The sequence below is a fragment of the Peromyscus maniculatus genome, chromosome 22 (assembly GCF_049852395.1).
Source record: "Peromyscus maniculatus bairdii isolate BWxNUB_F1_BW_parent chromosome 22, HU_Pman_BW_mat_3.1, whole genome shotgun sequence".
NCBI lineage: Eukaryota > Metazoa > Chordata > Mammalia > Rodentia > Cricetidae > Peromyscus > Peromyscus maniculatus.
The window spans coordinates 4,590,056-4,615,336 of NC_134873.1; the positions used below are offsets into that span (position 1 = coordinate 4,590,056).

At 54.0% G+C, this 25,281-nt stretch overlaps 2 protein-coding genes across 4 annotated transcripts; both read right to left on the minus strand.

Moving 5' to 3' along the window:
* Positions 1-1,646: 1,646 nt before the first annotated feature.
* Gzmm (granzyme M) lies at positions 1,647-10,127 on the minus strand. Of its 2 annotated transcripts, none has more exons than XM_015996965.3 (5): positions 8,517-10,127; positions 3,619-3,775; positions 2,571-2,709; positions 2,225-2,494; positions 1,647-1,859 (listed from the first exon to the last, which is right to left on the minus strand). In XM_015996965.3, the coding sequence occupies exons 1-5, from the start codon at positions 8,569-8,571 to the stop codon at positions 1,686-1,688; spliced, it is 795 nt and encodes a 264-aa protein (XP_015852451.1). In that variant the 5' UTR covers positions 8,572-10,127; the 3' UTR covers positions 1,647-1,685. The 2 variants fall into 2 exon arrangements, with proteins under 2 accessions (XP_015852451.1, XP_076415738.1); XM_076559623.1 differs by having other exon boundaries at positions 3,619-3,778.
* A 151-nt stretch (positions 10,128-10,278) lies between these two features.
* Positions 10,279-16,704, minus strand: Cdc34 (cell division cycle 34, ubiquitin conjugating enzyme). 2 transcript variants are annotated; one of them, XM_042266899.2, is made up of 5 exons: positions 15,945-16,704; positions 13,429-13,515; positions 13,216-13,313; positions 12,952-13,086; positions 10,279-10,520 (listed from the first exon to the last, which is right to left on the minus strand). In XM_042266899.2, exons 1-5 carry the CDS (start codon positions 16,119-16,121, stop codon positions 10,478-10,480), a joined length of 540 nt encoding a protein of 179 aa, XP_042122833.1. In that variant the 5' UTR covers positions 16,122-16,704; the 3' UTR covers positions 10,279-10,477. The 2 variants fall into 2 exon arrangements, with proteins under 2 accessions (XP_042122833.1, XP_006978294.1); XM_006978232.3 differs by having other exon boundaries at positions 10,279-10,524; positions 15,945-16,702.
* Positions 16,705-25,281: the final 8,577 nt, after the last annotated feature.

Sequence of the window (25,281 nt, forward strand, 5' to 3'; positions counted from 1 at the left end):
CTGAGCCTCATGCCTCCACCTCACTCTTCTTCTAAGATTTATTTTTATTTTGGGGAGGGGGCTCCAGAGGCCAGAAGGAGGTGTCTGAGCCCCTGGAACCTAAGTCACAGGTGGTCCCTGAGCTGTCATGTGGGTGCTGGGTTTCAAACCCAAGTCCTCTGCAAAAGCAGCCAGTGCTCTTAACCTCTGAGCGGTCTTTCCAGCCCCCCCCCTTTTTTTTCTTCTTCTTTTTTCACTTCCATCTGGCTCTGTAGCCCAGGCCTCCCTAGAAGTCTTGCCTTGACCACTCTGGCCTCCGAGGGCTGGTATCCCAGGCCCACCCACCACTCCCAATTTTGTTTTTCCCAGGCCTTTCTCTGTCTATAAAACCAAGTTAATCCACTGATACCTTTGAAACCTGTTTTATAGAGCCAGGGCCACCCAGTCCAGAAGGCGGGTGAGGCAGGGGATGTTCCCTGGGGCAGAGAACAAGGCTGAGCCAGCCCAGCGATCTGGGACAAAGGGCAGGGTGGGAAATCAGCCACCGAAGGCACTGAAGCTTCATCGCTGACATTCCACCCTCTACCCTGACTTCTGGCTGGCCTTTCTCAGACTTCCTGTTCTTGCAAAGCTGTTTTTGTGAAAGAAACAAGGAGAACAGCTAAGCAGAGCAGGCTCCCCGAGCAGTGGCTTCCAGAGGGTGTATACAGCATGCCTGTCACCCCAGCACCCAGGAGGTGGCAGAGGGGGGACCAGGATTTTAAGGTCATCCTCAGCTACCGTAGACATGGAGTTTGAGGCCAGCCTGGGCTGACGGGACTCTATCTCAAGGGGAAAAAAGAATATTCTGGGTGGAGGCTGTAGGGATAAGTCACCCCCGCTTTTGGGCCAGGGTGTCACATAGCTTGGATTGACTTTGAAATTGAGGCAATCCTCCTGCCTCAGCCTCCCCACTGCAGAGATGTCAGGTAAGGGCTGAGTGCCATGTTTTCCAGGCACCTTGATGTGAATTTATCTAACACACCGTGGTGATGGTTTCTTTCCTGCTGATCTATTTTCTGTTGATTTAATTTAGAGCCCAAAGAACCCAGGTAGTTAGACGAAGGAGGATCCTACACCTGCCACCATGTGAAAGGACACAAAGGCCACACAGTGTGAGATCACGTGACAGGAAATGTCCAGGAGAACCCACAGAGGGAAGAAGAGTCTGGGGAGGCGTTGGAATGACCCCTCATGGGGAAGGGGCTTCGTTCTGGGTTGAAAACCCAGTGATGGGATGTTCTGAACTGATGCTGACACCCACTAGAACGATACTTTAGCTGCTTGTGTTGAGGTGTCAGTAAAACAGAAGTCGGGGTGCTCCTTGTGGAGCCTTCCCATCGCCCCACCTCATGTGACAGCCACAGAGGGCAGTTGGCGCCCCCTGCTGGCCAAGCTGTTGCTATTTGCTCTTGCCTTGGCTCCAAGCAGGCGAGTGCCACCTCCCTGGCCCTCCTGCGTCCTAGAACTCTCCTGACAGCCACTGAGAAGGACTGCCTTCGCATTATAGGGGAAAAATGGAAGCTCCCAGAGGCCACAGGCAGACAGCGGTGGGTTCAACAGATGCATCATGATTTACTGGTCCCTTATTTATTTAGAGGTACAGCAAGGTCCCCCGTCCCCCCACCCCCACCCCGGGCCAGTGAGTATCCAGCTCATCTGGAACATCAGGCCAGAGGCTGATGTGGCCACCCACGGATGATCTTCCTGATCCAAGGGCTGTAGGGGGCCACGGCGATGGCCACAGGGGGCTTGAAGATGCCTGTGCAGTGTTTGGAGCTGAAAGACAGGATGCCATCCACCTGGCCTTTGCCACACACCAGAGGCCCTCCAGAGTCACCCTGCCGGAGGTGAGGGACACAGGTCAGCTTCTGCATCTGCATCAGGGGACCAGGGACCTGGGGGGCTCTGGGGCTGCTGACAAGCTACATGTGCATCCCTGTCCTGTCTTCCTTCCTCTGTTCTCTCTCTCCTTTCTACCCCAGGGCCTTTGCTCTGGGCCCAGATGACGACTCTGTGATGCTGGATTTCAAACCACAACTCTCTGCCTTCCTGACTTCCAACCTAGACAGCCTGCTTACTCTCCGGGGGCCTGGGTTTCTGCATCTGAGAAATGAGATGAATCTTAGTTTCCCCCTCTCCCAATAGGTGTCAGAAGCCAGCTTGGGTTGCGGCCCAGGCCTGGCCTCCAGGCCATCCCTTTCACCTTGCAGGGTGCCTGGCTCTTGGACTCCGCCGCCTGCAAGCACAGCATGTCGTCCTCGAGGGCACCGTTCCAGAAGCGGCTGTTGTTACACATGCGGGTGTTCATCACACGCAGATCCAACTCCCGCAGGGCCGGAGCCAGGTGCCTGCCTCGGTGGGTTACTCCCCAGCCAGCGATGCTGCACCAAGCGCCTTCTGCGGGCCTGGCTTGGCTCTTCCTTGGCAAGGCCAGCGGTCGGACATTCCTGCTGGGCTGCACCCGCCCATCCAGCTGCGGAGACAGGAGGGCCCAGTGAGCGGGTGAGGGGAGCGGGGCCAGGGCGGCCCTCTGCCCCTCAGTCCTGCACCTTCAGCAGCGCCAGGTCCTTCCCATAGTTGCGATTGTAGCCAGGGTGCTTGATGGCTCTTGCGATGTAGAAGGTGAGGCCTGGATCTTGGAAGTCGTGGAGGTGGTGCAGGCCCAGCACCAGCTTCAGCTGCTCCAGGCTGCAATGCAGAACCCGCTCGCCACAGCTGCCCACAGCCGCCCACAGCCAGGGAACTGCCGATCCTCCCTTCCCGCACCCACAGATCCTCCCAGCCCACTGCTGACAGATCATCTTCCATCTTCACAAACCTCCTCCCCCAGGTGCCTTCCTGCTCTGGCTCCTGCTCAGCGCCAGATTCGGGGATTCTTGAAGAGCTCAACACCCCCATCCCCCAACTACAGCCTTTCTTCTGTGGTTTGCTCTGGGGTGGGCTTGTGTTGACTTCCTGCATCTGTCCAAACTACAGAGAAATAACTTCTTTCCATAGGACTCGGGTCCACATTGCAGCCATGGGAGAGGTCCTCAAGTCAACACCTGGATCAAGCCATACCTGAAGCCTAGACTTCTGGAATACATGAGCTAACTTTGGGTTGTTTTTTTTTTTTTTTAATTTTGTTTGTTTTTAAGATAAGATCTTACTATCTGACCCTGGCTGGCCTAGAACTATCTCGATCATGTAGCGATCCACTGCTTCTGCCTCCTTGAGGATTAAAGGCTTGCACCAGCACACTCGAGAGCTGCTTCCTTTTGTTCAGGGCTCAGGATTTTTTCTTCAGGGTTGAGGATGAGAGAAGGCATTAGGCAGGCACTCTACCATTAACGATGTCCCTCCCAGGATGGATCTATTTAGTGGTGTCTTGAGGACAGTTCTTGCTACGCAGGCTCTGTCTCACTGGCAGGCTGGTTTTCACAGGTTGCTGGGTGTCAGATGGAGGCATTCTTTCCTGTACCATGTGACCCACTGGACCAGAACCAACAGCCTAGATAGCCCTGAGAGGGTTGGCCTGAACTGGTAGGCCTGAGTCCTTCAGTGCCTTAAGCCAGGGAGTCTTTCTGGGGGTGTAGGTGGGGGGAGTGGGATACTCACGGCTCAGACAGGCAGTGGGCAGCCGTCAACACCCACTTCGGATGCACCAGGACTCCCCCACACACATGAGACCCAGCTTTCTGTAGAGAGGCCATGTATGGGCGAGAGTGTGGGGCAGCCTCTCGACCCCCAATGATGTGGGTCTCAAATGTGTTGCCTGCTGAAAAGTGAGACAGAGAAGCAGGTTAGGGGGGCTGCACCCAACCTTCCTCAAAGCCTGGAAGCCCTGAATCGGGCAGATCTGCTGTCTGAAATCCCTACTGAGCTGTCCCAGATCCCACTAGGCCCAACTGATCAGATGCTCTCAGCTGTCAGAGGCCAGGCCTAAAATGTGAGTGAAGGGCTGGAGACGGCTCAGAGGGCAAGGGAACCTCCAGCTGATCTCACACGGTACCTGAGTTCAGTTTCCAGCACGCACTGCAGGTGACTCACAGCTCCAGGGGAGCTGACACTCCCTTCTGAAGCCTCTGAGGGCACTACACTCACCACCATCCCAAACTTCAAAAAGGTAATTACAAAATAAAACGTGAAATGAGAGGAAGTCTCCCCTGTGGCAGCCACAGGGGAGGGTGTGCATGTATGAGTGACTGGCTCTGCTCACACACTAGCCAGGAGTAGGTTCTGACGCCGTAACAATGGAAGGGCCTAGAGGAAACGGTGCTGGGGGGAAATCAGACACAAAAGGCCACACAGTGTGAAACTCCACAACAGGAAGTGGATTTGTGGGTACCAGGGTGTGGGGTGAGTGTTCTTGGGGCTGTGGGGGTGCCTACACTCCTTTTTTCTTTTCTTTTCTTTTTTTTGGCTTTTCGAGACAGGCTGTAGCCCAGGCTGGCCTCGAACTCACAGAGATCCTCCTGCGTCTGCCTCCTGAGTGCTGGGATTAAAGGCGTTCGCCACCACCGTCTGGCTTGTGCCTATATTTCTGTGTGGCTTCTGAACTTCAGTGAGCTGAGCAGTGTGTGAATTGTTTCTCTAAACTTCATTGCCATATTGATGAGTAGAGCGCTTGTCCACTGCACACAAAGCCCTGGGTTCCAGTCCCGTGTCCCCCCCCCCCCACACACACACCACAGAAACAACGTCTAGTGGTGCATGCCTGTCATCCCAGCCCTGGGAAGGTGGAATCAGGATCAGGATTAAAATTTTAAAATAGGCCAGCCTGGTCCACAGAGTGAGTTCCAGGACAGCCAGGGCTATAGAGAAACCCTGTCGTTAAAAAACAAAACAAAACAAACAAACAAACAAAAAACACCCAAAATTTAAAATAAATGAATTTAATGTGAACCAACTCAAAATATCTCGATTTTCCATCATTTCTTAAAGATCCTGCCTCACTCTGGGCCACATGGCCAGTCTACACCTACCCCAGGCAGCCTTTGAGGCCATTCTGCAGAGACCCACAAGGTTTCCTAGTGAGAACTTACCCAGGGTCCGAGAATATGAGCTTCTTTATCCAGCAGTACTGCTTAAGGGGATGATTTGACCAGGGCGGGCGTGGTTACCATGTGTTTGGAAGGGTCTACCCTTGGCTGTGCCGTGTGCTTTGATCTAGCAAGGGGGAGGTCTTGGCCCCGCCCCTTGGCATTGTTATAAAAGCCCCTTTGAAGAGCCAGAAGGGATGTTGGGTTTTGATCCAGGTCCTCCCAAAGCTATCCTGTGTTTCTGACTCTCTCCTCTTCGCTATCTTTCTATCCAGAAGTTTCTTGTTCCTCTCTCCTCATACAAACCCTTTTAAAAGGTGGGGGCTGGGGCTGGAGAGATGGCTCAGAGGTTAAGAGCACTGGCTGCTCTTCCAGAAGTCCTGAGTTCAATTCCCAGCACCCACATGGTAGCTCACAACCATCTGTAATGAGATCTGGCACCCTCTTCTGTGTACATAATAAATAAATAAATCTTTAAAAAAAAAAAAAGGTGGGGGCTGGCCTCCCACACATGGCGCCAGAACTAGGCCCAAGTTAGGGGCTTGGGTGCAGAGGAAGTGAGTGGGGGAGGGCACACCGCGGAAGCAGTTGGACATGTCTGGTCTTGTATTAAGGTTAAGGCGGTGGCATTTTATTCTTCTGGAGCAAAAACTGTATATAGATGAAGCAAGTAATAAAAGTTAGGCTGCAGCAAGTATATCTCTCTCTGTCTAGGTTTCTCTCTCTCTCTCAATTTCTATCTATAAAATTAGGTAAACATATAGGGTTAAGTATATGGATATTGTGCAGGTTTAATAGGAAGGAACTTAGGGTAAGAGAATTTCCCTAGTGCTGGACCTGGTGCACAGGAAACAGCATCCGGGAATGAGCAGCCCCTGCGGCCTTAGCAGTCTGAGAGAAGCCGCTACGGGCTGGTGTTTGTATACTCACTTGTACAGGGGCTCTTGGAGTTTGTAGATGAGCTGTGTCCTTGCTTTTCCGACTGTGGGACTCTGGACGCAGATTCATGGGGGAGAATTAGAGTCAATCCAACAATATCATGAGGAATGTGGGCCGAAGATTCCAGTGGAAGCTTTTGGCCTGTGGGCACTAATTTGGGAATACTGAATACTGAGCGGCTGCGGGGGGGGGGGGGGGGGGGGGATATCTTCAAAAAACAAAGCCCTCCACTCTGCTCTGCCGGAGTTTAAGGAACAAAAGCCTTGGGATAAGACAAGGGAGGAACTGAAGGGCTTGAGAGACTTAGTAATTTCTCTTTCTTAAAAACTGGAGAGATGGCTCAGGGGTTAAGAGCACTGCTTGCTCTTCCAAAGGTCCGGAGTTCAATTCCCAACAACCACATGGTGGCTCCCAACCATCTGTAATGAGATCTGGTGCCCTATGTGCAGACAGAACACTGTATACAAAACCTGGAGGCTCTTCAGGTCTCTCCTTCTCAGGGGCATCTTCCTTCTACTTCCTTCTATAGGGGCAGAATTAAGACTCACCTGGGGGGTTCTCTATCAGAGTGACAGTCGCCCATAATTGCCCTGATGCAAAAACCTCCCGGAGCATGGCAAACCCTCACTGCTAGGATTAGAGGTGTGCACCACCACCCTCCTAATTTTTTTTTGTTTTGTTTTGTTTTTTGAGACAGGGTTTCTCTGTGTAGCTTTGACGACTTTCCTGGAACTCACTCTGTAGCCCAGGCTGGCCTCGAACTCACAGAGATCCACCTGCCTCTGCCTCCAAGTGCTGGGTTTAAACGTGTACGCCACCACTGCCCAGCCTCACCCTCTAAGTTTCGAACACTCACAATTGGTTAGAACCTTCTCAAAAGATCAAGGAGGAGAGAGGAAATTGGCATTTTGCAACTGTAACAACTCGAACCTAAGTTGTGGACTGCCCACTCTCAGACAACACAGTAACTTTTGTCTTGAGAGTTGGTGGAGACACAATGTAGCCAAGGCTGAGGTTAAACTCCTTGAGATCTTGCCTTGGTCTCCCAATGTGATTTTAAAGTATGGAGAGGGGCTGGGGCTGCGCCTCAGTGGGCTGGGCCTGCATCAGTGGGCCGAGCACTCTCTCTCACCTAGCATGTTCCACCAGATATAGTAGGTGGCACATAGCCGGCCTTGCAGTCTTGGGGAGGTGGAAGCAGGAGGATTGGGATTTCGGGGCCATCCTCAGCTACATGGGTCCAGGCCAGCCTGGGCTACATGAAACACTGTCTGAAAATAAAGGTTATTTTTTACAGGGGAAGAAAAGCACTGCACGGGTGAGAAACTTCCGTGGGTGGTGGAAAGCTACTCAGTATGGGTGCTGGCTGCTGCACAGCTCTACAGATACAGGTTGGCCTGGGAGTGTGGGAGCTGACTCCCGTGAAGCCACAGAGCTTTCTCTTTCATTTACACTTGGTTTAGGTTTCTTCATTTTTTTTTTAAGCTTCAAGGATTGAGCTGAGTGGTAGTGTGCACACCCAGGTGGATCTCTTGAGTTCCAGGCCAGCCTGGTCTACAGAGTGAGTTCCAGGGCTACACAGACACAGACTTTGTGTCAAAGTAAAGCACTTGGGAGGCAGAGGCAAACAGACCTCTGTGAGTTCCAGGTCAGCCAGGACTACAATCTTGAACCTTGTCTCAAAAATAAATGTGTGTGTGTACACGTGTATGGCGGCCAGACATCAAGTCTTGTGTCTTCCACATCACTCTATACCTTAACTGTTTGAGACAAGGTCTCAAGCTTGGAGTGCAATGATTCAGCTTGAGCCCCAGGGATCCTGTCTCCTGCCCTAGTGCTGGGCTCAAGGCATACCTATTGTTTTGTTTTTTCCCCTGGAGATGGACAGCCCTGGCTGTCCTGAACTCCATCTACAGACCAGGCAGGCTGTCCTCAAACTCAGAGATCCACCTGCCTCTGCCTCCCGAGTGCTGGGATTGAAGGCATGCACCACCACTGCCCAGCTTTCAAGGTCTCATCATGTAGCCCTGATTGGCCTGAACTCAAGGGATTCACTTGCCTCCGAGTTCTGGGATTAAAGGCATGTACCACCATGCTGTGTACCCCTTCCCTTCTTTTCCAAAGCAGGGCATGAGACCCAGCTGGCCTCTACCCAGCAGAGCGGAGGTTGGCTTTAAATGTCTGGTCCTCTGGTCTCCACCTCCTGCGCTGGGATGACAGGCATGCTCCACCATGCCTGGGTTATGCAGGATGGAACCCAGGCTTGGCATATGCCAGGCACATGGCCCACCAACTTAGATATATCCTGAACCCACTTTAGGTTTTTGAGATAAAGTCTCACTCTAACTGAACCATGGCGATCCTCCTGCCTCACTCAACTTCTGAGCTCAGGGTTTAGGTTTACTCAGTGTATGCTCTTGCACAGACACCAATCCTCAGAGATCTGGATTATCTAATTTCCCAGTACACAAACCCACCTCTCCCATCCAGAGCCCCGAAAACCGGGCTCTAGGCCTGTTTCCCCTTCATGCTCACCTGCCCACAGTGTCTCCAGGGCCAGCAAGAGCAGCAGGGACTGGTGGACCGCCATGCTGGTTCAGGACTTGTGGACCCGGGGTGAAGGGGGGGGTGGCTCCCCACTCTCTTCCTGTGAGGACAGGTGGCCTTCTGAGACCCGCCCACCCAGCGCAAGTGCCAGCTCCTCCTTCACACCCTGCTCTGGGTGGTTTTAGAAAGTGTCTTTGAAGTCAGACAAAGCCACGTCTCTGGGGCTGCAGTGGAGTCCAGTGATCAGTCCCCAGTGACCGTTTTCCTGGTGTTTTTAGGAATTTTTGCTTCCTTGAGCACTGGGGCGAACCCACGGCCTGGCTGACAACCCAACCCCAACAGAAGACAACTTGCAGGGGTGCGTCCTCTCCTCCCACCATGGGCCCTGGACTGGCACTGTGCCCAGTGGTGCCAAGCCTTCACCCAGAGCCCTGTTGCTGGCCTGAACTCTATGAGACCAGGTTACCAGGCTGGCTTCAAATTGTATGCAGCACAGGATGGCCTGAGGTGCTTTTTTTTTTTTTTTTTTGAGGCAGGTCTACGTAGCTCTGGTTGTCCTGGAACTCACTTTGTATACTAGGCTGGGTTCTGGGTTTGAATTCATCAGGATTATTAGCCTGCCTCTGCCCCAGAGTGCTGGGACTGGAGTCGTGCGCCGCCACCCCTTGCGCCTTGCTTTCTTACCATCTTAACTGCTAACAGCGGCAGGAAGTGCAATGCCATGGCCGGGCACCAGGCCCGTGCCGTCCCCACTCCCAGCCTCCTCCTGTTCTCGGCGATGACTGGCAGAGGTCCCTTGAAGTCCAGTTCAGTAGAGTATGGCTTTGTTCCAGAGACTCAACTCTGGAGTAACTGGCCCACTTCTGGGGAAGTGACAGTGTTTCACTTTTGGTTTCTCTGTGCAACCACCCTGGCTGTCCTGGAACTCAATCTGTAGAACTCAGAGACGCGCCTGCCTCTGCCTCCCGAGTGCTGGGATTGAAGGTGTACACCACCACCGCCCGGCATCTTTTCCCTTCTTTACATGGCACACACACCATCAGTGGTTTAAAGTCCTGGGTTCGACCCCAGCACATCGTAAGCGGCAGGGCAGGTCTGTCATCTCAGCACAGGATTACTTCAGTCTGTTAGAGTAAGACTCACCCCGCCTTTCTCTGGGGAGTCTCGAGGCTGCATCGCAGTGCCCTGGCCACAGGGACTCCTCAGGCAGGCACTGGAGTTTCCAGAGCCGAGGAAGTACCTGGACCCCAAGAACTGCTGGGATACGGGCCTCCACACGCCTCGGCATCCAGGACTTTCCAGAGACACAGACCCCAGGCCCAGGCCTCCTGACTGCAGGCTTGAGGTGGGCACAGGCCGATGGTGCAGCCGCACTGCCGGATGCAGGCCAGCATGATCTGCAGGCAGCAAGGAGCTGCTCCTGGGCCTGGGGCCCCTGCTGACCATTGAGCACGATGAACAGACCGTTACCAGTGTTTCCTGCCCATCCTACCGTCCTGGCTGCGTCTCCCAGCTTCTCCGAAAGCCATTTTATTTGGATTTCACACACACCAAAGCCCTGCGGGCGGGCTGGGATGGAGTCTCTGCCTCCCACCAGGCGGTCCCCAGCCTCCCAGACTTGTCACCATCTGTGAGCCGGGTGGGGTGTCTGCCAGGCACCACGGGGTAAGAGGACCTAAGGGTCGCAGGACGGGAGCCCACAGGGAACCTCAGTGAGGTAGTCTGTCGCCCGAGGCCCACACGGTCCTGCTGAGGTAAAATCTGTAAGTTTATTTCGGGGCGCGGTCAGGACTCCTCGGTGCCAGAGTCGTCCTCCTCGTCCCCAAAGCAGCTGTCGGCCTCCTCCACCTCGCCATCCTCATAGTAGTCATCGTAGAAGAGGTCCGAGCCCTCGTCGGGCGCCGGCGCCTTGGTCTTCACGCAGTACTCAGCCAGCGTGGTGGGCACCTTCACGCCATCACGCTCCGCGTCCACCTTGGTCCCCAGGACCTGCTTCCTGGGGAGACAGGGGAGGTGAGGCCCCGGCCAGGCACCCCGGATCCCAAAGACAATGAAGAGGGGGGATGGTGGGCGGCCTTAGTGACCAGCTCCAGGCAGGAAAGCAACCCCGGCAGGTGTGGACCAGGCCTGCTGCCGGGCACTTGGAGGCTGAGGAGGAAGCGCTGAGCCTGGGGCTGCCTGGGGCTGCAGTGGGACCGTCTACGGCCAGACAGGCCGGAGAGCACGCAGGAAGAGCGCCTGTTGCGAGGCCCGGGACCTGCGCCCAGTTCTAGCACCCGCACCAGCCGCAGCGCGGCAGCCGCGGCCCGCACGGCCAGTGCGGTGGGGAGCACACAGGAGGAAAGTGACAGGGCGGGGACACCACACTTTGTCCCCTGGGTTCTCTGTGTGTGCACCCCCACACCCCCACACCGACACCCCCAAACAAACTCGCCAACTGCAGCTGAGGGTGGCCTGGGGGAGCCAGGACGCCAGGCTGCCCTGGCCTCACTCTGAAGCCACACAGCGAGAGCTCCCCTGCACAGGGCAGCCACTTAACAAAGCAATCAGGCCTGGGCCAGAGCCTCGAGTGCCCCCAGGGGCCAGGGCCGTCCTCAGGGTGCAGGTCCTGATGGGAAAGGTGAAGGGTAGGGCAGATGCCGGTCTGAGCTTCCTTCCCACAGAGAGAATGGGGTACAAGACCGGGCTGGAGGGGCCACCATGACAGCACATCAGAACAGCCTAGACCAGTCTCAAGGCCCTTCCCACAGATGTCCAGCTGTCCCGTCCCCGTGGCTAGACACCGGCTCTCAGGGGAGTCCCAGGAGCAGCACAGGCCTCCTCATGGTCACAGCAAGTGGCGCCTGGAGTCAGAATGGTAAAAATAGCCCGGGGCTTCTGTTCTGGGACAGGGACACCGCAAGGAAGCAGCCAGGGAACGAGGCCGAAGGCGCCGCCAGGAGGAGCCTGCAGTGACCACAGCAGATCCTCCACTGGTTCTTTCTGCAGTGCTCCGTGCAGGGCAGAGCCCACAGCAGCCCCCCCCCCCCACCATTCTAGCCCCGACTGTCAGGCTGACAGGGAGTGAGTGGTGGAGAGGCTGAGTGTGCCCATGGCAATCTCAAGCTGAAGACTTACAAATGACAGACAGAACAGCCAACTAGAACAGCCATAGCTGAGCCGCAGGGCGGTGCACACACCTTTAATCCCAGCACTCAGGAGGCAGAAGCAGGTGGCTCTCTGAGTTTGAGGCCAGCCTGGGACACATGGTTAGTTCCAGGACGGCCAGGGCAATATAGTGAGATTTTGTCTCAAAAATCTAAGAAGAGAAACCTACAGGGCAGCTTGCCCTCTTCCCAGCTGAGAGACAGGCAGGAGGGTGGTGAGCCGCAGGACAGCCTGAGCAGGACAATGGGGACAGGGCTGCAGGGACTTCCAGCCCGTGCTGATGTGAGCATGGTGACACCTCCACACAGGACCACAGTGGCCACACGGCGGAGGGGAAGCAGAGGCACATCTGGTTCTGATGAACCTTTCAGGTCTTCCTGCAGCCTGTGCCAACTCTGAGAAGTCGGGCCCGCCTTCTGCAGGACAAGGCTCAGGGCTCCTGCTGGGCGGGCACTGGTCCTGTCCAGCTCCAGGCTGACATGTGTGGCTTGCTCAGCATGCCTGCTGATAGGCCTGGGCCGCTGCCAGCGTGGGAACAGTACCAGCCCGTCTGTGTTTGGGTCACTGTGTGGGGACAAGCGCTGTCCTCCTGGGTTGGCGTTGAGGCAGGGGATGGCTGGCTGTGAGGTGTTATGTCACCCTGGCATCAAGAGGGAACTTGAGGAGGAAGATCTGGGGTTACAGGAAAGCCTGTCTCAGACAACAGAGAGAAACTGAGCGACCAAGACTGGGAGCGGGTACCTGTGTGGACGGACACTCAGCGGGGCTGAGGAGCTGCAGGGTCTGACCTCTGCCTAGAACCCTGTAAGTGCAATTCTACACAGCTTTAGGTGTGTAAGGGAACCCCTGGCGAACAGTGATGGTGTGTGTGGACACTGCCCACACGGGCTCCTGAGGACGGCTCACACAAATGCCAGTGGTGCCCGCACAAGAGTTGGGGCTGGAGCGCTCCACCCACTCAGGAAGAAAGACCGCGGGAGGATCGTGGCCATCCCGGGCGGCCACTCAGCGCCTCTGGGGGGCACACAGAGGGATGGAAGACTGGAGACGTTTAGCAGCTGCCCCAGGGAGCAGCTGTGTTATAGGGGACAGAGAAGAGCTGCCCTGCAGGACGTGTGTGTCTGTGCGGTGCTCTGTGGGGGCGCGTACCCTACTCCACCCACAAAGCCCAGATCTCTCGCTCTTACAGCAAGCAGCATCTACTGTACAAAGACCTGGCGGCGGCGGTGGCGGCGGCACTGTCCTGCCCGTGCCCGTGCCCGTGCCCGGCACTCACCGGATGATGTCTGTGTACTCGCGGTCCTTCCCCTTGCTCTCCTTCCACTTTCTGTACATCACCGAGGCGTCCACATTGGCGGGCGAGAAGGTGTTGGGCTCATTCAGCAGGGAGATCACACTCAGGAGGATGGTCCTGTGGGTCGCGGTTGCAAGCTCAGCTCCCCACAGACCCGGGGACCCCGGACTGGTGGAGCCAGGAAGGAGGGACGAGGTGCAGGGTGTCTCGGGGTGCCCACGGTGCGAGGACACGTGCAGTTCTCACCTGACATTCTGTGTGGGGTTCCACCGCTCTGAGGGCAGCTCCCCACTCTGAGGGTCATCGACTGGGGGATGGAGGATGGAGATGCACACGTCCCCTGTCTGCAAGAGTGACGACAGGATTAGACGAGGTGTGAGCCAAGTGTAAGGGAGGCGTGAGGGTGTGTGTGGGCTGTGCCTGAGGCAGGCATCTGTAGTGCTCTAGTGACTGACTTACCTCATAGATGTTTGGGTGCCACATCTTGGTGAGGAACCGGAAGGCTGGTGGGGAATATGGGTAATCGATGGGGAACTTGAGGCGAGCCTGGGGGGCAGAAAGTGGGGGTGGCTCAATGGCAGCCCACTGAGCACTGGTGTACTGAGCTGTGCCCAGAGGGGATGAAGAACCGTCTGTGACAGGCTGCCTCTCGTCTGCTCAAGCACTGAAGCCAACCCAGTCCCTGTGCAGTCCGGGCACTACCTCTGGGACCTGGCCCCCAGGTAAGGAAAGGCTTAGGATGACAGAGCCACTTGCTGTGGACCAGCCAGGGGATGAGTCAGCAGGCTTCATACCTGCACCACCCGGCCCAGGGGCCTAGGTCAAGGGTGGTGCCAGAGACAAGCTGGAGCCACCCGTCTAGCCACAGCAGCTGCTTGTAGCTGAGGCTCACCCTGCCCACTGCCCTGCAGCCTTTAGACCAGTAGGGGAGGAAGGCCCACGGCCGCCTCTAGAATGTCCCCTGGGCAAGGGGAACACTTAAGGGAAGTAGCCTACGGCCTCAGAGCCAGCCAGGGATTCAAACTGAAGGCTCTGCCCCGTGACTCCTTCCCATTGGACATCCACAAACCTAGTGCAGAGTTTCCAACCCTGATCCCCTCAGGACAGCTGAGAAGGAAATGTGGTCTTGCTGGAACAAGACCTATCACTTCTGTAGCTCCAGATGCTCTTTAAAAATGTGCAAATTGCCGCGCGGCGGTGGCGCACGCCTTTAATCCCAGCACTCGGGAGGCAGAGCCAGGTGAATCTCTGTGAGTTCGAGGCCAGCCTGGTCTACAGAGCGAGATCTAAGACAGGCACCAAAACTACTCAGAGAAACCCTGTCTCAAAAACAAACAAACAAAAAAGAGCCAACTGAGGCTCATCATCGGGAAGGCCCCCACCCCTTCCTGGACAGCCACACTCAAAGTAAGACGGGCTGGCCACCCAGAAGAAGCTCTAAAACAGCTCCCTCCCCTCAGAGGGGCTCCATGTCTCAGCCACCCACACCACACAGAAGGCACCCACGCTGGCAGATCTGACTGACATCCTGCCCAAGCTGGTCCCAGAATAATGTGAGCCTAGGAGGCTCTACCCACAATCCTTTACAGGAGGGAACCAGGTCAGGTGTCCATGCTTGTCCTCCTGGCAGTCCCCGCTCCACGAGGTATTAACAGTGCCTGGACACGCCAGTGGCTTCTCAGTTCAGACCACACTCTAGGGTGGGAGGCAAAGGTGTCCACATGACTCCCATTCTCCATATGCTGTACCTGGGAACCCTACTCTAGGGTTACCCTGGTGGAGTGACTGCTGCTTTCCTAGTCACTGACCAGGAAGGGTGGGGACATCCACCACAAAAGAAGACACAGGACAAACATCTGTCATGGACCTGCACCTGGGACCTGGACTGGCTGGGATTTGTGCATCCACCTAGTCCTCACCTTGTTCCTCTTGGCTCTAGAATGTGACTCTGACTGCTAGGAGTCCCAGTCCACAGCAGGCAGGATGGTACAGCTGCACTGATGTGGGTCCCTATACTTGGCAATGTTGGGTCAGCCTAGGCTCTCTGCTCCCAATCACAAAAACATCTGGTACATTGAGCCCGAAGCCACCAGAGGGCAGATGACATTGCCTGGAAGGCAAAAATCAGGCCTCCAAGAAGCCACCTGCTCAGTGGAACCTGAGAAAGGCTGCCTGCCACGGGGCAAACAGAGAGCTCTAGGGGCCAGAGCCCTTGGCAGGAAGCCAGGGTGCAGCTCTGAGGATTCAGGGTGGGCAGCCAGGCCCCTGCCTCCACTGTCCCCTTGGAATGGATTACATAAACCCTGGCTAGGGCTAAAGGTGGCTGTCGTCCAAGTAGGCGAGTCTGCCAAAGCCCTGTCAGGGCCTCTGCTGGAACTGGAGCAGGTGGCTGTCCAGGCTGCACATCCCTTCCCTGGGGACACAGCGGCCAGCAGCTGCCCCTGGTCCTGTGTCCTGGAGTGGGGGACATGCTGAGGACATGCCAGCAAGCAGCTGTCTCTGGGGGTTTGTGTTCCAGAGTGGGGGGACAGCCTGAGGATGCCAGTCAGTAGCTGACCCTGGGCCTTTATGTCCTGGGATGTGGGCAGCCAGGGCAGACCCTTCCCCAGGGGCACGTTCGTGGGATGGGGGACAGCCCGGGAACACGCTTGCCAGCAGGGGGCTCGGAAGGGTCTTGTGGTGGGGGGACTGCCTGGCGACAGGGCCAGCAGCTGTCCCTGGGGAGATCCTGCCCCAGGGACGTGCTTGGTCGGTGCAGGACAACCCGGGAACAAGCTGGCTGGCCGCAGGCTCCGGAGGGCCCTGGGTCTTGCGGTGGGGGGACTGCCTGGGGACACGCCAGTCATTAGCTGTCCCTGGTCCCCCGGGGCTAGGTCAGCACGTGCCCGACGAAAAGGGAAGGGCCGTCTTGCACCCAGGGCCTGAGCCAACCCGAGGGGGGCTTGGTACAAAGGGTAAACTGAGGCCCATCTCACCTTGAAGTAGCCGCCCTCGTAGTAGGTGTTGGGGGGCCCGAAGATGGCCACCTCCCAGTTGTACAGGTCGCCCTCGTCCACCAGCGTCACCCGGAAGCCCTCCACCGGCTCCTCCTGCAGCCCCTTCAGCTCCAGCAGCAGCGCCTTCTGCGAGCTGGGAACCAGCGGCCGGGCCATGGCGGTGGCGGCGGCGGCGGAGGGGCCCGGGGCCGGGGCCGGGCCGGGCCGCGGGACCGGCACGAGCTCGCGGGACGGACCGGGTCGCGCGCCCGCAGGGGGAGAGCCGCCGCCTTCCTCCTCTGCACCGCCGCCGCCACCACCCGGGGACCCCGAAGGCTCCACTCGCTCTGGCGCCGCTGCCCGCCCGGCGTTCGCTTCGGCCCGGCCCGGCCCGCGCCGAATGCGCCTGCGCGCAGCAGCCACTGGCCCTCGAATGCGCCTGCGCGCCGGCACCGGGTCCCGAATGCGCCTGCGTGCCACACCCGGGCCTCGAATGCGCCTGCGCACCGCTGCCGCCGGGCCGGAAATGCGCCTGCGCGCCACTGCCGGGTCTAGAATGCGCCTGTGCGACGCCTCCACCGGGTCCGGAATATGTCTGCGCGCCCGCCCGCGGGGCACGCCGGGAACTGTAGTCTTCTTCCCCCGCCCTGCCGCGCAGGCGCCTTGCGTTTCCGAAGCCCCGGAGGCCGCCGTCGCCTCCGGCCAGAAGAGCTCGGCGGATGCCTGTGTGCTGGGTGGCGGGCAGGGCAGGGCTGCGCGGTGCGGCCCAGCAGCGGCGGCTTTGGGGGCCTTTTTTGTGACGTCCGGGGGGCGTGGCTGTGGGCGGGAAGCTGGGCGTGGCTTGGGCGGGGCGGAGCAGGCCCCGCCTCGTTTTCCCAGCGTGAAGCTGTGGGTGTTCCCTTTGCTCTCCGCCCGCTTGCTTAGAAGCAGGGCAGGCAGAATCGATGACCTGGGGTCCGCAGGCCTGGCTTCCAGGAGGTGGAATCTGAATCCCGGCGCTCGAGCCTCACGTCAGGCTGACCTCTGACCACACCCTAGTCCTGCTTAAACAGACCGGAAAGCCGTGGACAGGCATCCCGGGAGGTCATAGGAGCCAGAGCAGGCGTGCAAAGTCCCTGAGGCTGTCTGGTGCAGACACCCACGCTCCATGCTTGGACTTTTGGTCATGAGAGTTGGGTGTGTGTGCGGTGTCCCTGTGACCTCTAGGGGTGGGTGGTAACTGACCCTGCTTGTGGGCGTTCTGGAGAAAGGGCACCTCCCTACCGACAGCAGCACCTACAGAGGCGCCACCATCCTGTCCTGGCTGGGCACAGCAAGTAGGCGTGTTTGGGGACAGGGAGACAGTGCCAAAGGTGGGGCTGGTTGATGTGGCCAGGGGAGAGCCTCAGCGCCAGGGCCGCCTCACGTGCAGCAGGGCCAGGCCTTGGCTGTCCTCTCCCTGGGGGCTCTGGGTTCCTTCTAGTCGGCACTCTGGGCCCCTGGGCTAGAAGACCTCCTTTTGCGAGGGCTCCTCGTGTTCTCCGCTCCTCCTGTCTGTGAGCACCTCTCCTCCATTTTACAGTGGCATCTGGTTGTCCGGACATAGCAAATAGCCCAGGCTTTCCTCTCAGTGTGCCTGGGGTGACCACTCACTCCCACAGCCTCCACTGGGAATCCCTGATGGACAGAGGGACAGGGCCCCCCTCCCTCCGTACTCCCAGGGCTCAGACATCCTGAATCCTGGTGTTGAGCATCTGAGAAGTGTACTGGCTTGGCCTCTGGTACTGGGGTCTCCCCACTTCTAGCCTGGCGGGTTCGGACATGGGTGTCATGGCCCCAAGTGCCCAGTCTCTGAGACTGGTCATCTGATCAGGACAGCCCAAGCCTCCTCAAAGAAAGGGGCTGCCCCCATCCCAGGCTGCGGGAATGCCTCATGATGAGCCTTAGTCCTTGGGCATTTTCCAGGAACAGGGCTGGCAGCTCGGGCAGGGATTATGGACCATTTCTTCCCCATTCTGGAAAGCTGAGACCTCCCAGGAGACAGAAGAAAGATGCTGACGGTAGAGCCGCTGGGATTTTTTTTTTTTTTTTTTTTTTTGAGATAGGGTCTCTCTGTAGCCCTAGCTTTCCTGGAATTCATTCTGTAGTCCAGGCTGGCCTCAAACTCACCGAGATCCTCCCTAGTGTTGGGATTAAAGGCGAGTGCCTCTGCTTCCCCCACCCCCCACCCAGTGTGTTTGTTTACTTTTGAGACAGGGTTTCTCAACATCGCTGAGAATGGATTTTCGCTCACTCTATAGCCCAGATTGGTTGAGGAACTGTGGTCCTCTTAAGTTCCTGGGATGCCAAGTGTGTACCATTAGGCCTCATTTCGGTTAGTGTTCCTGGATCCAGCCATACCTGACCTTCCCTGGATGGGAACTTGTGGGTTTTTTCATTTTGTATTGACCCATTTGAGTTAGGCCATTTGTCACCTGTTGGGGGAGTTCCTGCAGATTTCCACAGCTGGTTTGGTTCACAACTGAATGTATTTTAGTAATTTTACCTTCCAATCATTCCCCTACTGGACTAGGGAGGGTAATCTTTTAGAATAGATTTTCCTAGCTCACAATTAAAAGTTAAAGACAAGCTATATAGACAAGGTGTTTGAATTGGTCAGTTGTCAGGAATGGATCCAACTGAGATAGTAGGACCCTATACTAATGCTGAAATTGTGCAAGCATGGTGATTAATGATGATTGGCAAAGAACTTGTAATTTTTTAGGAGAAATTAACAACAAATATCAAAAAAAATAAGGGACTTCAGTTTATAAAAAAACTGAATGGATTCTTCCCTGCATAGTGAAAACAGCACATATTCCTAGGGCTCTTACATTCTATACTGATGCAAAAACATTAGAGCCGGGTGGTGGTGGCGCACGCCTTTAATCCCAGCACTCGGGAGGCAGAGGCAAGTGGATCTCTGTGAGTTCGAGGCCAGCCTGGTCTACAGAGTGAGATCCAGGAAAGGTGCAAAGCTACACAGAGAAACCCTGTCTCGAAAAAACAAACAAACAAAAATTAGGAATGACTGGTTGCAAAGCAGGAAACATAAGTAAAATAGTGCAAAGTCCATATACTTCAGCTCAAAAGTCATTGTTATATGCCATTCTAATGGTTTTATTACACTTTAATGAATCTATTAACATAATTACTGATTCTCAGAATGCAGAAAGGGTTGTATTGTATATAGGAACTGCTGAACTCATCCTGATAGTTCAGAATTGACTTTATTGTCTGCATAACTACAACTGGCAGTTGGAGAACGGGCTGCCCACTTTATATCACCCACGTTCAGTATCATACTAGGTTGCCTGGACCATTAGCAAGAGGAAAAGAAGAAACTGATCAATCATTGATAGGAAATATGTTGGAAGATTCAGAATTTCTTAAGAAACATGTTAATAGTAGGGGCTTAAGTGCGGCGAGCTCCTCGGCCAGCGAGGAAGAACAACCACACTCGAGGATTCTTCTCAGATCACACTTTATTGGAGCGCCTCTTGATTAAGGGAGAGCGGGAGGTGAGGGGCCCCGAGAACTAAATTGCAGCTGCTTATATAGGGAATCAGGCAAACGTGCCGTACTGTGATTGGATCCCGCCAGAATGCGAACACGGGGAGCCACAGGATAGGCTGAGGACATAAGGTCGATTACCATACTTGTGCATGCTCGGGTCACATGACACGTAGTCCCCAGAGCATAGCCAAATATGGAGTTGTTTACAGCTGGGCTACCAGGAAGCCAGCACCATCTTAGAATGGCGGCTCCCTACACTTAAGGAAAAAAAAGTTTCCGTTACTTGGTAACAGGCTAAGAAAAAAAAAAATCCTCTACTGTTTGTTCTTTTGTGGTGATATTTTATTTGTGCTCTAATAAATAAAGCTTGCCTGAAGATCAGAGTGTGGAGCCAGAGTGTGGAGCCAGCCTCTAGTTAGCCATAGAGGCCAGGCAGTGGTGGCACACACCTTTAATCCCAACACTAGGGAGGTGAAGACAGTAATATAAGGTGGGTGGAGACAGGATCTCACCCCTTTTTAGTCTGAGGAGTCATGGAGGTAACAGGTGACTTTGGCTTCTCCTTTACTTCTCTGATCTTTCAGCATTTATCCCAATATCTGACTCCAGGTTTTTATTATTAAGACCAATTAGAATTCGTGCTACATTCTTTATATAATCAAGTTCCTTTACTTGCAGGAACTAATCCTAAAGGTGCACAAAGAAAAGAAATTTGGCAAATGGATGTATTTCATTTAGCAGAATTTAGAAAATTAAAATATATTCATCACACTATTGATACATACTCTGGATTTCAATGGGCATCTGCCTTAAGTTCTGAAAAGGCTGATCCTATAATTACACAGTTATTAGAAACAAGGACTGTAATGGGTATACCGATACAAATAAAAACTGATAATGCCCCAGCTTATGTTTACAATAAAATGAAACATTTGTGTGTATGTGTGTGTGTTACAACATAAAACACATTACAGGAATAAAGGACAAGTAGTTGTTGAAAGATTTAATTGCATTCTAAAGGAGATGCTTGTTAAACAAGGGGGATATGAGGACCCCCAGGGGTAGACTACGTAATGCTTTACTGACTGGATGTACATCTGAGGGTGAAGGAATGAATCTGTTCATATCATACTTTGTTGCATGTCTCTTTATTCTCCTGCTTCTCTAAGTCTACAGCTTCTTTTCAGCTCTCATTCTTAGCTCCTCTCTTGTCTGACTATCCTTACATTTCTAACAGGAGACTCCTTGCAATCCTGAGAAAAGTTTCAAAACTCTCAAGGTCATAGCACATTCCTAGAATAGACAATAAGGAGCAGAGCCATTACCATGGTAACACAAGGTTCCAAGGTCTCAGGACCAGAGGGAGGGGGCACAGTGGCTGGTGCGACAAACTCTGAGACATAGCTTTTTATCAGCAGACTTGACAAGTGAAGAATTGGCAGGGTTTTCTTAGGATATTTTGCATTTGTAACCTTGGTGGACACCTGCAACTCTGACCTTGTGCATAACTGTGACGTTGTAAACTTATGATCTATTTTCAAAGGCCTTTAGTCTAGTTTGAACTTGCTCTGAGGTAAAATGAGCTAAATGTGTGCAGTTTGTGTTAGACTGACGCGAGATTGCTATTTTTGTTAGTCTGAGTAAAAGGAACAAGGCAGGGTTTGTCTACAGTCTCGTGGGACAATGGATCTGTCGATGAAGCATCTCCTAGTGTATTTTCTACGTGTCAACATTATACAGCTAAACAAAAAGTCATCTTTCTGACACCCACAGATGTATGTGCCCATAAGATTGAGATTAACCATGAGATCACATATACACATTTTATGGAAATGCACAGCGATGGAGAGATATCATCACTGTTATTGCACAAGAAATTTCAGATGAAGGCAGCAGCGTTCAGAGTCGGTGGCCTGCAAGCCTTGACCTACAGGTTAGCCCATCAGAGAACATTCCACTGGTGGGCTGACATCTGAATTATCAATTGCTATAAACTGTAATTGTGTCATGGCCCACAATAGCTCCTGACAATGGCATCTGACAGTGAGGGAACCCTGGGCCTTGTGCATGGCAGGTGAGCGCTCTGCCTACTGAGCCAGTCTGACCTCCATGAACATGGCTTCCCCAGTGACTCACAACAGTGTCCATGTTATCAAAAGTCCCCTCTCCTCCCTCAGCTGGCCTCGAACTCACAGAGATCCGCCTGCCTCTGCCTCCCGAGTGCTGGGATTAAAGGCGTGCGCCACCACCGCCTGGCTCAACTAATATTTTTTAACCTGCTCTTTTTATGTGGTTGGTTACTCTGTACTCGGGATCTGGCTTCCTCTCTGTCTGCTGGCATTTTTGCCCTACTTCCCAGTATCCTCTGTGCTTGGAAATCCTGACTAGCTATTGGCTGTCCAGCTTTTTATTAAACCAATCAGAGTGACACATCTTCACAGTGTACAAAAATATTATTCCACAACAAGTCTGGGCTACATGAGACTCTGTTTTAAAAATGGCATTTTGGAGGCAGGTAGCTAAGCACACAGCTGTGGTTTCTTGAGGGGCTGGGGTTGAGGGAGGCTCTAGGGTATTGTGGGTTTTTTTTTTTTTTTTTGAAGATAGGGTTTCTCAGTGTAGTTTTGGTGCCTGACCTGGAACTTGCTCTGTAGCCCAGGCTGGCCTCAAATTCACAGAGATCCGCCTGCCTCTGCCTCCCAAGTGCTGGGATTAAAGGTGTGCACCACCACCGCCCGGCTCAATCATTTGATTTTACCAACAAAGACTCTGGAGCCAGATGCTGGGGTGAAAGCCTGTTAGCTCAGAGAGGCAGAGAAAGCACCCTACTGACCTTCTTCCTCAGCCAGTGTACAATCTCAAAACTTCCTCAAACTCAAATGTCCCTCCTCTTCCACTTCCTGTGTGCCTCTCTATCCATCCTCCTGACTCTCTCTTACCTTCTATGGTTACTTCCTATCTACTGGTTGCTTGCTCTGCCTCTTCACCTATGGAATGTTTTTATTTAATACTGTTTGCAATAAGCAGACACCTCTTGTATTAAAGGGCCGGCAGTTGGTGGCACACACCTTTAATCCCAGGAGTCAGGAGGCAGAGGCCAGCCTGGTCTAAGGAGCGAGATCCAGGACAGGCACCAGAACTACACAGAGAAACCCTGTCTGGGTGTGTGTGTGTGTGTGTGTGTGTGTGTGTGTGTGTGTGTGTGCTAGGAACGAGCCACACGTGAATTGTTGGATGAATGGAGAACAGTGTCACAGGAAACTGAAACGGACGTGGAAAGGCCCTGAAGAGGAGAGAATCCAAACTAGCCAGAGGCCAAAGTGTCTGGACAGAGTGAGGGAGAGTGTCACTATTCTGACCCGACCCTTGAAATCCCACCCCTTGTCGCTGCCCTGCGATGTAAAAGCCTCATTCTAAGGAAAAACTCCTCCCCTTCCTCTCTCTTCCGCTTTTCCTCCCACAAAGTGCACTCCTTCTCTCTCTCTCTCTCTCCCCCCCCTCTCTCTCCCTCCCTCTTCCTCATATCTTTCTCTTCATCGCTCTATTATAATAAACTCTCCACACGGATGCAGCATCTGGGTTGTGAATTAGTGGCCGCTGCCATGCCCGCATGGTGTACGTCTGCCCAGCATGTTTCCCTGCGCGTGGGGTACCCTCAGTGTTCCCTCAGCACAATAATTGATAACAGAGAGGACATTAAAATGGAACAAAACAAAAATCCAGGTGACTCCTCAGCCGAGTCTTTAGTGCCAACTCTTTCCATGCCTTGTGGTGACCAGATGGTTGCAGAGTTCAATCCAGGGCCTCCTAGTCAAGCATCCCAGCTTGTCTCCAGAGGTTCAGGCTACAGTTTACAGGAGAGTTGTTGGGGGCCCAGAGGTCCTGTACTCAAAGAGATGCACTAAGAGAACCAGGAATGTTAACCACACAGGGGAGTCTCCTCATTGGAGGAGATAAAATCAAATACCTGCATTCCATCCAGAAGGCTGAGAGTGGGTTTGTTAAAGACCTGGCGACCTTTTTGCTATCTGTGGAAGCAGACCTCACTCACCTTTTGCTATAGAGGAAGACCCCAGAATGATTATTCCAGACTCCTCCCTGTGAGGATTCCTGGCCACTCCCCCAGCTACATGACCACGTATGCCCTGTCCAGTAGCCAGGCAAGATGCTTAGTCATCCTAGGGCCTTATGTCCTATGTAATCCTTGCGCTGCGTGAACATGTAATCTATTTGCATGTGTGGCGTAGCTACGTAAGCCCATATGTGCGTATGTGTGTGGGTACCTATAAAAGCGGATTCCACCTATTCCTTCTCTCTCTTCCTGCGCAGTCATTCCATAGACCTATGCACAGCCTTTCTATTCCTTTCCCTTAATAACTCTTATAGTGGGTTTTGTTCTGCCTTGTGGCTTCTCTTGCATGGTAAACAGTGCCACTTAATAAATAACAGTCCCTCCCTAGACCATTACCCATCCTTAGGGGAGATGTCTAAAGCACTCTATGGCCTGATGATTTCTACGCGCTCTCTCTCAGAGACCACACTAGATTCTAGGCCTTTGAACTATAGAACCCACCTTCATGGTCACATGGACTTTGTAAAGGAGTTTCTTCCTAGTCACACCTTAAGCTTTATTCTACACCTGGAATTCACTGATTGTACCTAGGAAACCTTTCCCCAAATTGCATTGTTTTAAATATGCTGACAATGAACCTCGGGGCATTTGACTCTTGAAGTCTGGTCCAGGCTGATGAAGTCAATCTACTCCAGGTTTTCATTCTCATCTCTCCGAGAGGTATGCTTCCCTGCTTGACACCTGCAGGGACACCCTGTAGGTCATGGGGTGATCTGTGACTGGTGCAGGCCAGGAGGTGGAGAACGGGAGGGGCCTTGCTCAGGAAGCTGCGGTTGGGTTGCATCGGGTCTGCTCACTGCTGGGCGCCCCAAACCCACTGCACCCTCACCCTGGCATCCAGGTTCTGCTCGGCGCACCCTCCCCGCAGCCCCAGGGGCGTCTTCATACAGCAGGGGAGCCAAGTCCGGCAGGATAGCATTCCTGAGCTAGCAGAGGCTGTGAGGTTGTTATTCCTGTCACTCTGGTGTCCTGGCCATGGCGAGAGGGCACTGAGGAAGTTTCTGGAAGTTTCTCCCTCTTACCTGCCGAGAGAGCTCCCAGGGGAGTTAGGGCACCGAGGAAGTTTCTGGAAATCTCTCATCTGGTCAGTGTTGATTGGCTCATGTCCCAGAAATGCTGAGAGATGGGACAGGTTCATCCGGTCTCTACTCAGTCATGGGATTTAGAAAGCATCCATGCAGCTCGGCAAGGTGGTGCCTGGTGTCACTCAAGCTGCATGGGAAGGTGAGGCGGGAGGGTCATGAGTTCAAACCAGCTGAGGCAACTTAGTGAGACCTTGTCTCAAAATAACAAGGGTGAGTTCCAGGAAAGGCGCACAGGGAAACCCTGTCTTGAAAAACCAAAAAAATAAAAAAATAAAAAAAAAATAACTGGAGCAGGTAAGATGGCTCAGCTGGTAAAGGCACTTGCCACCAAAACTGACCTGAGTTCAGTTGGTGGAAGGGCAGATCTGATTCCTGCCAGCTGTCCTGCCAGGAATCCCCCAGTGAGGGCTGGGGGCGTGGTCGGGGTGGAGCCCCGCCTAGAATCCCCGTGAGGACCTTAGGAGTGGAGTTCTTGTTGTGGAACAGAATATTGGTTTAACTATGTAAAGATGTGCTGCAGAATAATTGTTTAACTATGTAAAGATGTGTTACTGTTTCACCTTGCCTGACTAAGGCACCTGATTGG

What these genes read in the sequence shown, in the direction of transcription:
- Gzmm (XM_076559623.1), bottom strand. Translation starts at nt 8,571, where the DNA reads ATGGCGGTCCACCAGTCCCTGCTGCTCTTGCTGGCCCTGGAGACACTG. An exon ending in AGGACCTGGCGCTGCTGAAG is followed by an intron (nt 2,495 to 2,570) that starts GTGCAGGACTGA and finishes CTGTCTCCGCAG; the next exon opens with CTGGATGGGCGGGTGCAGCC. An exon ending in AGAGCCAGGCACCCTGCAAG is followed by an intron (nt 1,860 to 2,224) that starts GTGAAAGGGATG and finishes CACCTCCGGCAG; the next exon opens with GGTGACTCTGGAGGGCCTCT.
- Cdc34 (XM_006978232.3), bottom strand. Translation starts at nt 16,121, where the DNA reads ATGGCCCGGCCGCTGGTTCCCAGCTCGCAGAAGGCGCTGCTGCTGGAG. An exon ending in ACGAGGGCGGCTACTTCAAG is followed by an intron (nt 13,516 to 15,944) that starts GTGAGATGGGCC and finishes TCTGCCCCCCAG; the next exon opens with GCTCGCCTCAAGTTCCCCAT. An exon ending in AACCCCACACAGAATGTCAG is followed by an intron (nt 13,087 to 13,215) that starts GTGAGAACTGCA and finishes CGCGACCCACAG; the next exon opens with GACCATCCTCCTGAGTGTGA.